The sequence below is a fragment of the Hydra viridissima genome, unplaced genomic scaffold, assembly GCF_058129835.1.
Source record: "Hydra viridissima isolate aposymbiotic clone 2 unplaced genomic scaffold, HvirCarnegie_v1 scaffold_7, whole genome shotgun sequence".
Taxonomy (NCBI): Eukaryota; Metazoa; Cnidaria; class Hydrozoa; order Anthoathecata; family Hydridae; genus Hydra; species Hydra viridissima.
Window position 1 is genome coordinate 15,785,708 of NW_028324306.1, and position 12,199 is coordinate 15,797,906.

The 12,199-nt window shown below is 35.7% G+C and overlaps 1 protein-coding gene across 14 annotated transcripts in view; it reads right to left on the bottom strand.

Moving 5' to 3' along the window:
* Window positions 1-979: 979 nt before the first annotated feature.
* Window positions 980-12,199, bottom strand: part of LOC145184987 (uncharacterized) — a 34,058-nt gene continuing 22,838 nt past the window's right edge. For 8 of the 14 annotated variants that reach the window (XM_090092807.1, XM_090092806.1, XM_090092809.1 and 5 more), the window contains 15 exons: window positions 11,798-11,929; window positions 11,341-11,472; window positions 10,819-10,950; window positions 10,280-10,411; window positions 9,829-9,960; window positions 9,307-9,438; window positions 8,768-8,899; window positions 8,273-8,404; window positions 7,751-7,882; window positions 7,212-7,343; window positions 6,763-6,894; window positions 6,241-6,372; window positions 5,109-5,252; window positions 3,510-3,632; window positions 980-1,223 (listed from right to left, as the gene is read on the bottom strand). In XM_090092807.1, the coding sequence (XP_089948933.1) occupies window positions 1,132-1,223; window positions 3,510-3,632; window positions 5,109-5,252; window positions 6,241-6,372; window positions 6,763-6,894; window positions 7,212-7,343; window positions 7,751-7,882; window positions 8,273-8,404; window positions 8,768-8,899; window positions 9,307-9,438; window positions 9,829-9,960; window positions 10,280-10,411; window positions 10,819-10,950; window positions 11,341-11,472; window positions 11,798-11,929 (1,943 nt within the window). In that variant the 3' untranslated portion in view covers window positions 980-1,131. The remainder of the gene's footprint in view (window positions 1,224-3,509; window positions 3,633-5,108; window positions 5,253-6,240; window positions 6,373-6,762; window positions 6,895-7,211; window positions 7,344-7,750; window positions 7,883-8,272; window positions 8,405-8,767; window positions 8,900-9,306; window positions 9,439-9,828; window positions 9,961-10,279; window positions 10,412-10,818; window positions 10,951-11,340; window positions 11,473-11,797; window positions 11,930-12,199) is intronic. The other 6 variants (XM_090092811.1, XM_090092815.1, XM_090092812.1 and 3 more) reach the window with 6 other exon arrangements.

Below are 12,199 nucleotides of genomic sequence, written 5' to 3' on the forward strand. Positions count from 1 at the left end.
AGGTATAAGGTATAACTAATAGAATCCCACTGATATATGTAAACTAGATATGCCATTGGATAATTGCGAAGTTTTTGCAGATGAATTAGTAAAACAATTGAAGATGCAGTGTCATTTTATACCTCGACAACAATCAAAAAGTTTTTAAATTAGAAAAAGTAGTTAATACAATCTGGAGAAATAATGATACAATTAGATTTTACGGAAACATAATTCAAAATTCAAAAACTAAAAGCAGGCTACTATCCATCCATCTTTTAAGTACTGTAAAGAATCCGCTGACCCTTCACGATATATAAGCTGTGTTATGATGTCCTATACAAGTAGCTTCGTAGCTATCCATCTGTTTCTAGGAAAATTGATATTTCCAGGAAATATGGTTTCGAATGTTTTGAATTGTTCGATTAATAAAAAAAAAAAAGTATTTTTTGTATCAGGTAATCTGAGACAAAATACAAAAGTAATAAAATTTAAAAGTATCAGCATATTGACACTTTTACATAACTCATGGTAATAGTCCGTGTGAGAAGGAGGACTTGGTATAGGCGGTGGATTGTAGAGAGCGGCACTCTAACAATTACTCCATAAAAAGAAAAGGGGAAATATGTGACAAAGTAATGCAAAATGTTTTTTGTATTTTTCTTTCAAATAATGATTTATTTTTGTCATTTAATGTTGTCAATTGTAATCAATACAGAGTTATTATGAATATGAAAAATTCACTCAAGTAATTTTACACTCCAATGTAAAAAGTTCAATAAAAATGAGAAAAAACTTAATCAACGTTACATCAATCTCAAATAAAGCAACTAATGATCGAACAAAAAAAAAATTTATAAAAATTTAAAATCTTTTTTCTAAATTTTGTAAATTAACGTTTAGATATTATTTTTCTCTTAATACAATAAAGAAACTCATGGTGGATTTTTTTTTAAAACTATCTTTTGAATTTTTAAACATTATTGTCCAAAAACAAGTATTCCACTTCGTAACCCTCTTTGAGAGATTTTTTTTCTGCTAAAATTTCTTTTTTTCCATTATACATATATATATAAATATAAATAATCCGATTTCGCTTTTAAAATATAAATTAAATCTTTGTCAATAAAAAAACTCCCGTCTCAACTTTCTTCAAGGGCACTTTTTATGAAGAGAATAACACCCTTTTCTTTTCAATGCACCCATAGTTTTATAAATTAGAGCCCATACTTCATCTCTGTTATCTAAAATATTTTAAACGGGGAGAATTATTATTTATGGATACAAATGTTATAAAAATCATAATAAAAAAACAACAGATAAATAGATTTTGTGCTTTTCTCATTGATCAGTGTAGGGTTATCGAAAATAAATGTTACCCACAAACGAAGCTTTCAAATCACTACTATAAAAGATGTATAAAACATATTTAAGTTTTATCAGAAGATAAAATTAGCACAGGTTTTAAATATTTTGCTATGAATCAATTTTTTTTCACCATTTGCCTCTATAGCTCTTCCCTTTCATTTTTTAATCCATTGAAAAATCCATTCATATTTTGTCGAAACTTAAAGTGTTCAAAATTGTTACTTTTCATTAAAAACAAAATACACAATTTTAAAGGATTAAAATCTGGCAAAGATGGTGGCATGTCTTTTTGAGCAAGGTGATTTTTAAATTTCTTTTTTTTTCTCATCCAAGAATTTTCTAATGATATCGCTTATTCTGGATTATTTTGGGTATTTAACATCCGAAATTTACGTGTAAGCCCGAACGTAAGGTTACCAGCAACCTGCATTTTATTATTACACCATGCTTCTGGGGCATTAACAAGTTTTAACAAGTTTTAACAAGTTTTAACAAGTTTTAACAAGTTTTAACAAATTTTAACAAGTTTTAACAAGTTTTAACAAGTTTTAACAAGTTTTAACAAGTTTTAACAAGTTTTAACAAGTTTTAACAAGTTTAAACAAGTTTTAATTTTGCTTTTTTTTTTTCAACCTATGAAACCTTAATTCATAATTTCGTCACTTGATTTGTGAATTTTAAAGTCCCGGAAGATTCCTCAAGCTCGTTGCACTGGATCTCTCAAGGTCTCGTGGTCTCTCATCCATTTTTTCCATTCCTTAAATAACTCAATAAAATCGCGAACTCTGCAAAAGAGTTCGCGATTTTATTGAGTGATTTACGGAGAAAAAGAAAATTCATTATCAACCAACTATGGGACGAGGTAAACATGGAACAGATGTCTTTCGAGGAAAAGTACAGGCATTTCGAGATCTAGGATTGAACAATTCTGAAATAGCTCAAAGACTGGGTTGTTGTCGTAAGAAAGTTATCAATGCTATTAACTTATTTAACGATACTGGTTCATTAAGTTATTTACGATCTCTCATGGTCTCGTGGTCTCTCATCCATTTTTTCCATTCTGTAAATAACTCAAAATCGCAAACTCTGCAAAAGATGGGAAAAAAAAAGACATAAAAATTTGGTTGTTAGGATGGTAACGTTTTTAATGTATTGTTTTCAATAACAATCGATGAAAAACATTTTGCGAAAGAAAAAATCGGACCACTTAATATCGCACTAATGGGAATAATTTGGAGGGAACTGAGAGAGCAGCCGTCTTTAGAAGTCAGCAGCAAACTACAAGAGAATGTTAATCCAGGTTATTTTTTAATTTATTAGAAATTTTTTGAAAAAAAGAAATTGGAAATGTTTTTGAAAACGTAATGTTTATCCATAACTATATTCTGATATTGATGATGATGATCTATAGGCTTAACATAGTTTCGATAGACAACTTGAAATGAGTGAAGAAAAACAACTGAACTTCACGAAACAGCTTCCCATAGCTTTAGATTAGGATCCTAAAGCACTCAAGTACATTAAAGACTTCTTCAATGTCGCCTGAGGTTCAAAACTTTTGTCGTTGTCAAACCACAAATAAAGATCGAAGGTTGCAAAGAATTTGTTAATAAGCAAAAGCAAACAAATCAAATTAAAATAATTTTGTTGCAATTGTGGAATTCAATTCAAAGATTGTAGTTTAAGCATGAATAACTGGGCTGTAATGTTGAAATTAGCTGAAATTAGCTGTAGAACTTTGTTAAAAATTCATTTTCTTTTTAAATTCAAGAAGAAATTAAGTGCGCATGTGAAAATCAATGTAAATGAATCAATCAGGATAAATGAGAATATTGTTATAGAGATCTGTTAGGTTTGGTAAAAATTTCACAACTTGCCTCGCCTTACTCTACTCGTGCATCCAGTTACGTTTGAATAACTGCAATCTCCATTAGTTTTACTGCACTGCGTGTCATAATTTTCTTCCTTAAGGAATTCTTGTTTTCTACATTTTTGTCACCAGAGGAATAGTTTTTGGGATATTTTAGTTGCCCAACTTCCCCCTACCCTTACACCTTACTTTACTTTTCCCTACTTTTATAGATTTTAAGACGGGTAATCTCGATCAATGCATAATTACCGTGTAATTTTAAAATTTCTTGCAAAAATTATTTTAAACTCACATGTACATTGATGTGTAGCGTTGTTAAATTTATAACCAGTTGAGCATGTGCACTGATAGCCACCCTCATAGTTCTGACATTTCGCCCTTGAGCCAAGACACCAATTTAAACACTCATTAATATCTGAAAAAAAAAAGGTAGTCACAATTTACGCAGCACAAAGACAATGATTTTTTCTGAGAAACAGCAAAGGGAAGAGGTGGGACTTGTGGTGGGAAACAGACCTGATGAGTTTAGGGTTAAACATTAGAATAATAATGTTGAAGTGGTTAAGAACATTCATTTATTGGGTGATATCAGCGGTTTGTACAGCGGTTTCAGAAAAAAGTTGGCACTTTAAGTCTTTTTTTGTTTAAAACTTATTTATAATGCCATAAATATAACTCTAATTTTTTATTATTTTAAGAAAAATAGTTCTTAAATAAAACTTGCATCAGCGTTTCCTTAAAAAATACAACTTTATTTAAAATTATTATCATAATAATAAATAAAACCAAAGGTGAGAAGCCTCAGGTCAGATTGAAAATCAAATGTTGTCTAAGATCCCTTTTTAACCTTTTTTGTTCAAAACTGGGCCATGTAAAAGGTATTATATTTCAAAGTTTAATTTTTGTTAGTTGTTGATTGTTTTTTTTTTAAACATAAACTTATATAACAGTCACAATTTTTTTTTTTTTTTTTGTGCACATTATACAAAGGAACAAAAGTTTTTTTTGCGTAACATAAAACTTGGTCTTGATAATCTTAAGATAAATGTTAGTCTTGATAACTGTGAGATTTACCAAGGGTTTAATCCAAGAACATGTTAAGGTCCAGAAATTGTAAACACCCACTTGAGTTAACATCAAAGCATATTGTTAAATTTTAAACTTTTTTCGGTACTCATTTGAATCGTCTCTCCACGTGAATACCATAATGACTTACCAGTATTAATAAAAAAAAAAAAATTAAAGATACATGAAACTCAGGCATTTAAAAAAAAAATCTCTACGTGATTCGAATAATTATGGATGGTAGAGTAGATACGTTAGTAGATTCGATCAGTATAGATATTACACAAGCCTATTCAATTAGTACCATATACTAGGAGTTCTGCCACTACCTTGCCACACTTCTCAGATTTAAATTTTTTTTTGTTTACTTCAAAGTTCATTACTGAAAATTACTTTCTTCTACTTTTCAGTAGATAATTATGTCTCTATAGACCATGCAATTATGACTCTATAGACCAAATAATTATGGCTCTATAGACCATGGAATTATGGCTCTATAGACCATACAATTAAGGGTCCATAGACCATGCAATAATTGGTGTATATTTTTCATTTGCAAAATGTATTTAAGAGTAGTTGACGAAACTCGTTTATGACGGTTTTTTTTAAATGTTTTTGGTTTTTGACAACTAAACCTTATATTGGCTTTTACTTGATGAAATTAAAGGTTGTTTGCACTTTGTAGTGTATTTTGACCTTCAGGATACAAATGGTGTGTAATTTAGATGAACATCGCGCAATTAAAACTTGATTATGCTTTGTTTTAGTAGCTTGTTAGTTACAATATCCCATAAAATAAAACGAAATATATACAATATGGTCAAACCTTTACACAAGTTTGTTTCTGAAGACATAGACCAACCGTTTGGACAAAAACACTTGTAATTTACTGAGTAATTTGTATTTACACAAATACCTCTAATGGGATCACAAGGGAAATCTTTGCCAATACGTAGGCACGCATTTGCGTCTAAAAAATGAATTCAGTTAGTAGCCACATTTAGTTTCCTTATAAATACCCTATTTAACAATTGTTTTGACTTGTTAAGCATTGCAGTACTAATAAAATTTAAGTAAAGCTTATAATCAAGCACATATCCAGTTATATTATCTCGAATATGTTTTTGTTTCTAGTTTTTTCTGTTATTGCTTGTATAAAGAGAAGGTTTGAATGGATTATATTTGACCTGCCTTCGCATTTATGAATTGCTGAATTGTAAAACGAATCTTCACATACGCTTAGTAAAGAATTTGCGTTCAAACATAGAAAGATTCATCAAAAATTTAAACTTTTTTAAAATTTTAGATATGGTTAAATTTAGTAAAGTAATTTTTATAATAAAAACATTATATTCGTATAAAAAAAAGAGTAATTTTGATAGAAATTAATATTTTAAAACAAAAATTATCATAGTTGAAAACAGATGGTATCGAACTCATCGATTACATTGGCCTTAACTCATTTAATAGGTACAATGGATTTGGAATAGATTAAGTCGTTACCAAAAAAGAAAGCTTAAAATATCATAGGGTAAAACATATATAAAAATAACGATAAAATCAGAATTGATATAATACCAAAATACATCGATACAAAAAGAACCGCATAGTATTGAATAGTCGCACTATCAAGTTTAATATAAAAAAAAAAAAAAAAAGTGGATGTTGAAAGTGTCTTATAGACATATCACAATGGAGAAAATACCTTTAAGGTTTAGATGGTTAAAACAATACCGACGAGACATTCAACTTACTTCTTTATGAAAGGAAATGGCACTTTCAAGTCGTGGCACTTTCAAGTCGTGGCTTTTGCAATTGGAACAGAATATGAAATGAACAAGCAAGGCCATTCTAAACTAAAGTAACCATCCCTAGACCGATCCTCAGAACAGTAGGAAAAGTCTCTTTCAACGACCAGCTGATTGATAACTATAACAAAAAAAGACCGACAGACTTACCTACGCAGCTGACGTTATCTTTGCCCAAAATCCAACCAGTCTGACACGTGCAAGCGTAGCTTCCGTTCTTGTTAACACACACGCTGTTGTTCCAAGCGCAAGGAGATTTGGCGCCAGCGCACTCATCGACATCTAGGCAAAATTAACCTGTTCATTTATAAATCATATAGTCACAAACAAGAGCCAGCAGCTCCGAACAAAAAACGTACGCGCCAGATGACTTTGCTTCCAAAGCAAAAGCTTCCCTTTCTTCAAATGGACTTTGTTCTGCGAGCCGTTTACACTTGAAACCTCACTTTTGGTTGGTTGCACGAGCCAAAGACTCATAAGCTGCTCTCCAACTACCTAACCCCACCCCACAGCACTAACGCCCTTCGTCATAACTCTTCCTGGCAGAATAGAGTCTTTCCCATTCAAGTATACGGCACGCAGAACGGAACGAAAAACGCACGAAAATCGTTAAAGCAAAAGAGCCTTCAAAAAGAAAGCAGCTTAGCTTTTAAAGCAGAGTAAGACACTTACCAACACAGCTGACATTGTCTTTGCCCAAAATCCACCCGGCCTGACATGCGCAGGCATAGCTTCCGTTTTTGTTAACACACAGGCTGTTACTCCAGGCACATGGAGGGCTTGTGCTAGCGCATTCATCGATATCTATGCAAAAATTACCCCATTCACTTAGAAAACGCTTAGTGGTGAACTATGTAATACATATATATATATATATATATATATATATAGCCTGCAGTTCAAAACCGAAAGCCAACAAGTTCAAAAACAAAAGTGCCTTAAAAAAAGACAAACGTTTTATGCTCTTTTCACAAACAGGCTTCTGCAAATCCTTCAAACATCACCACTTGCATTAAGTCGTTAACAATCAAACAAACACCCCCATAAATCAAACTTCGGAGCGGAACCGCATCCCTTCATTAACAAACAGATTCCAGTTAAAAAGAGAGAAACAGACTTACCAACGCAGCTGACGTTATCTTTGCCCAAAATCCACCCGCTCTGACACGTGCAGGAGTAGCTTCCGATTTTGTTAACACACAGGCTGTTACTCCAAGCGCAAGGGGAGCTCGTGCTGGCACATTCATCGACATCTACGGAAAATAATCAAGTTCACTACAAACACATTTTGCATTCCTCTAACAGACTATCTTGCGCCAATCTTTTGATCAAAATGCTTTTAATGAAAATCGAATCTTTTAATATTCCACCACAAAGCGAGGGTGCCACTCAAAATCCCTTTCCTAACTGCCAAAACACAAGTCAAACTGCCCAACTGTCATGCTCTTCACCTTACTCCTTCATGAAAGGAAATGGCACTTTCAAGTCGTGGCACTTTCAAGTCGTGGCTTTTGCAATTGGAACAGAATATGAAATGAACAAGCAAGGTCATTCTAAACTAAAGTAACCATCCCTAGACCGATCCTCAGAACAGTAGGAAAAGTCTCTTTCAACGACCAGCTGATTGATAACTATAACAAAAAAAGACCGACAGACTTACCTACGCAGCTGACGTTATCTTTGCCCAAAATCCAACCAGTCTGACACGTGCAAGCGTAGCTTCCGTTCTTGTTAACACACACGCTGTTGTTCCAAGCGCAAGGAGATTTGGCGCCAGCGCACTCATCGACATCTAGGCAAAATTAACCTGTTCATTTATAAATCATATAGTCACAAACAAGAGCCAGCAGCTCCGAACAAAAAACGTACGCGCCAGATGACTTTGCTTCCAAAGCAAAAGCTTCCCTTTCTTCAAATGGACTTTGTTCTGCGAGCCGTTTACACTTGAAACCTCACTTTTGGTTGGTTGCACGAGCCAAAGACTCATAAGCTGCTCTCCAACTACCTAACCCCACCCCACAGCACTAACGCCCTTCGTCATAACTCTTCCTGGCAGAATAGAGTCTTTCCCATTCAAGTATACGGCACGCAGAACGGAACGAAAAACGCACGAAAATCGTTAAAGCAAAAGAGCCTTCAAAAAGAAAGCAGCTTAGCTTTTAAAGCAGAGTAAGACACTTACCAACACAGCTGACATTGTCTTTGCCCAAAATCCACCCGGCCTGACATGCGCAGGCATAGCTTCCGTTTTTGTTAACACACAGGCTGTTACTCCAGGCACATGGAGGGCTTGTGCTAGCGCATTCATCGATATCTATGCAAAAATTACCCCATTCACTTAGAAAACGCTTAGTGGTGAACTATGTAATACATATATATATATATATATATATATATATATATATATATATATATATATATATATATATATATATATATATATATAGCCTGCAGTTCAAAACCGAAAGCCAACAAGTTCAAAAACAAAAGTGCCTTAAAAAAAGACAAACGTTTTATGCTCTTTTCACAAACAGGCTTCTGCAAATCCTTCAAACATCACCACTTGCATTAAGTCGTTAACAATCAAACAAACACCCCCATAAATCAAACTTCGGAGCGGAACCGCATCCCTTCATTAACAAACAGATTCCAGTTAAAAAGAGAGAAACAGACTTACCAACGCAGCTGACGTTATCTTTGCCCAAAATCCACCCGCTCTGACACGTGCAGGAGTAGCTTCCGATTTTGTTAACACACAGGCTGTTACTCCAAGCGCAAGGGGAGCTCGTGCTGGCACATTCATCGACATCTACGGAAAATAATCAAGTTCACTACAAACACATTTTGCATTCCTCTAACAGACTATCTTGCGCCAATCTTTTGATCAAAATGCTTTTAATGAAAATCGAATCTTTTAATATTCCACCACAAAGCGAGGGTGCCACTCAAAATCCCTTTCCTAACTGCCAAAACACAAGTCAAACTGCCCAACTGTCATGCTCTTCACCTTACTCCTTCATGAAAGGAAATGGCACTTTCAAGTCGTGGCACTTTCAAGTCGTGGCTTTTGCAATTGGAACAGAATATGAAATGAACAAGCAAGGTCATTCTAAACTAAAGTAACCATCCCTAGACCGATCCTCAGAACAGTAGGAAAAGTCTCTTTCAACGACCAGCTGATTGATAACTATAACAAAAAAAGACCGACAGACTTACCTACGCAGCTGACGTTATCTTTGCCCAAAATCCAACCAGTCTGACACGTGCAAGCGTAGCTTCCGTTCTTGTTAACACACACGCTGTTGTTCCAAGCGCAAGGAGATTTGGCGCCAGCGCACTCATCGACATCTAGGCAAAATTAACCTGTTCATTTATAAATCATATAGTCACAAACAAGAGCCAGCAGCTCCGAACAAAAAACGTACGCGCCAGATGACTTTGCTTCCAAAGCAAAAGCTTCCCTTTCTTCAAATGGACTTTGTTCTGCGAGCCGTTTACACTTGAAACCTCACTTTTGGTTGGTTGCACGAGCCAAAGACTCATAAGCTGCTCTCCAACTACCTAACCCCACCCCACAGCACTAACGCCCTTCGTCATAACTCTTCCTGGCAGAATAGAGTCTTTCCCATTCAAGTATACGGCACGCAGAACGGAACGAAAAACGCACGAAAATCGTTAAAGCAAAAGAGCCTTCAAAAAGAAAGCAGCTTAGCTTTTAAAGCAGAGTAAGACACTTACCAACACAGCTGACATTGTCTTTGCCCAAAATCCACCCGGCCTGACATGCGCAGGCATAGCTTCCGTTTTTGTTAACACACAGGCTGTTACTCCAGGCACATGGAGGGCTTGTGCTAGCGCATTCATCGATATCTATGCAAAAATTACCCCATTCACTTAGAAAACGCTTAGTGGTGAACTATGTAATACATATATATATATATATATATATATATATATAGCCTGCAGTTCAAAACCGAAAGCCAACAAGTTCAAAAACAAAAGTGCCTTAAAAAAAGACAAACGTTTTATGCTCTTTTCACAAACAGGCTTCTGCAAATCCTTCAAACATCACCACTTGCATTAAGTCGTTAACAATCAAACAAACACCCCCATAAATCAAACTTCGGAGCGGAACCGCATCCCTTCATTAACAAACAGATTCCAGTTAAAAAGAGAGAAACAGACTTACCAACGCAGCTGACGTTATCTTTGCCCAAAATCCACCCGCTCTGACACGTGCAGGAGTAGCTTCCGATTTTGTTAACACACAGGCTGTTACTCCAAGCGCAAGGGGAGCTCGTGCTGGCACATTCATCGACATCTACGGAAAATAATCAAGTTCACTACAAACACATTTTGCATTCCTCTAACAGACTATCTTGCGCCAATCTTTTGATCAAAATGCTTTTAATGAAAATCGAATCTTTTAATATTCCACCACAAAGCGAGGGTGCCACTCAAAATCCCTTTCCTAACTGCCAAAACACAAGTCAAACTGCCCAACTGTCATGCTCTTCACCTTACTCCTTCATGAAAGGAAATGGCACTTTCAAGTCGTGGCACTTTCAAGTCGTGGCTTTTGCAATTGGAACAGAATATGAAATGAACAAGCAAGGTCATTCTAAACTAAAGTAACCATCCCTAGACCGATCCTCAGAACAGTAGGAAAAGTCTCTTTCAACGACCAGCTGATTGATAACTATAACAAAAAAAGACCGACAGACTTACCTACGCAGCTGACGTTATCTTTGCCCAAAATCCAACCAGTCTGACACGTGCAAGCGTAGCTTCCGTTCTTGTTAACACACACGCTGTTGTTCCAAGCGCAAGGAGATTTGGCGCCAGCGCACTCATCGACATCTAGGCAAAATTAACCTGTTCATTTATAAATCATATAGTCACAAACAAGAGCCAGCAGCTCCGAACAAAAAACGTACGCGCCAGATGACTTTGCTTCCAAAGCAAAAGCTTCCCTTTCTTCAAATGGACTTTGTTCTGCGAGCCGTTTACACTTGAAACCTCACTTTTGGTTGGTTGCACGAGCCAAAGACTCATAAGCTGCTCTCCAACTACCTAACCCCACCCCACAGCACTAACGCCCTTCGTCATAACTCTTCCTGGCAGAATAGAGTCTTTCCCATTCAAGTATACGGCACGCAGAACGGAACGAAAAACGCACGAAAATCGTTAAAGCAAAAGAGCCTTCAAAAAGAAAGCAGCTTAGCTTTTAAAGCAGAGTAAGACACTTACCAACACAGCTGACATTGTCTTTGCCCAAAATCCACCCGGCCTGACATGCGCAGGCATAGCTTCCGTTTTTGTTAACACACAGGCTGTTACTCCAGGCACATGGAGGGCTTGTGCTAGCGCATTCATCGATATCTATGCAAAAATTACCCCATTCACTTAGAAAACGCTTAGTGGTGAACTATGTAATACATATATATATATATATATATATATATATATATATATAGCCTGCAGTTCAAAACCGAAAGCCAACAAGTTCAAAAACAAAAGTGCCTTAAAAAAAGACAAACGTTTTATGCTCTTTTCACAAACAGGCTTCTGCAAATCCTTCAAACATCACCACTTGCATTAAGTCGTTAACAATCAAACAAACACCCCCATAAATCAAACTTCGGAGCGGAACCGCATCCCTTCATTAACAAACAGATTCCAGTTAAAAAGAGAGAAACAGACTTACCAACGCAGCTGACGTTATCTTTGCCCAAAATCCACCCGCTCTGACACGTGCAGGAGTAGCTTCCGATTTTGTTAACACACAGGCTGTTACTCCAAGCGCAAGGGGAGCTCGTGCTGGCACATTCATCGACATCTACGGAAAATAATCAAGTTCACTACAAACACATTTTGCATTCCTCTAACAGACTATCTTGCGCCAATCTTTTGATCAAAATGCTTTTAATGAAAATCGAATCTTTTAATATTCCACCACAAAGCGAGGGTGCCACTCAAAATCCCTTTCCTAACTGCCAAAACACAAGTCAAACTGCCCAACTGTCATGCTCTTCACCTTACTCCTTCATGAAAGGAAATGGCACTTTCAAGTCGTGGCACTTTCAAGTCGTGGCTTTTGCAATTGGAA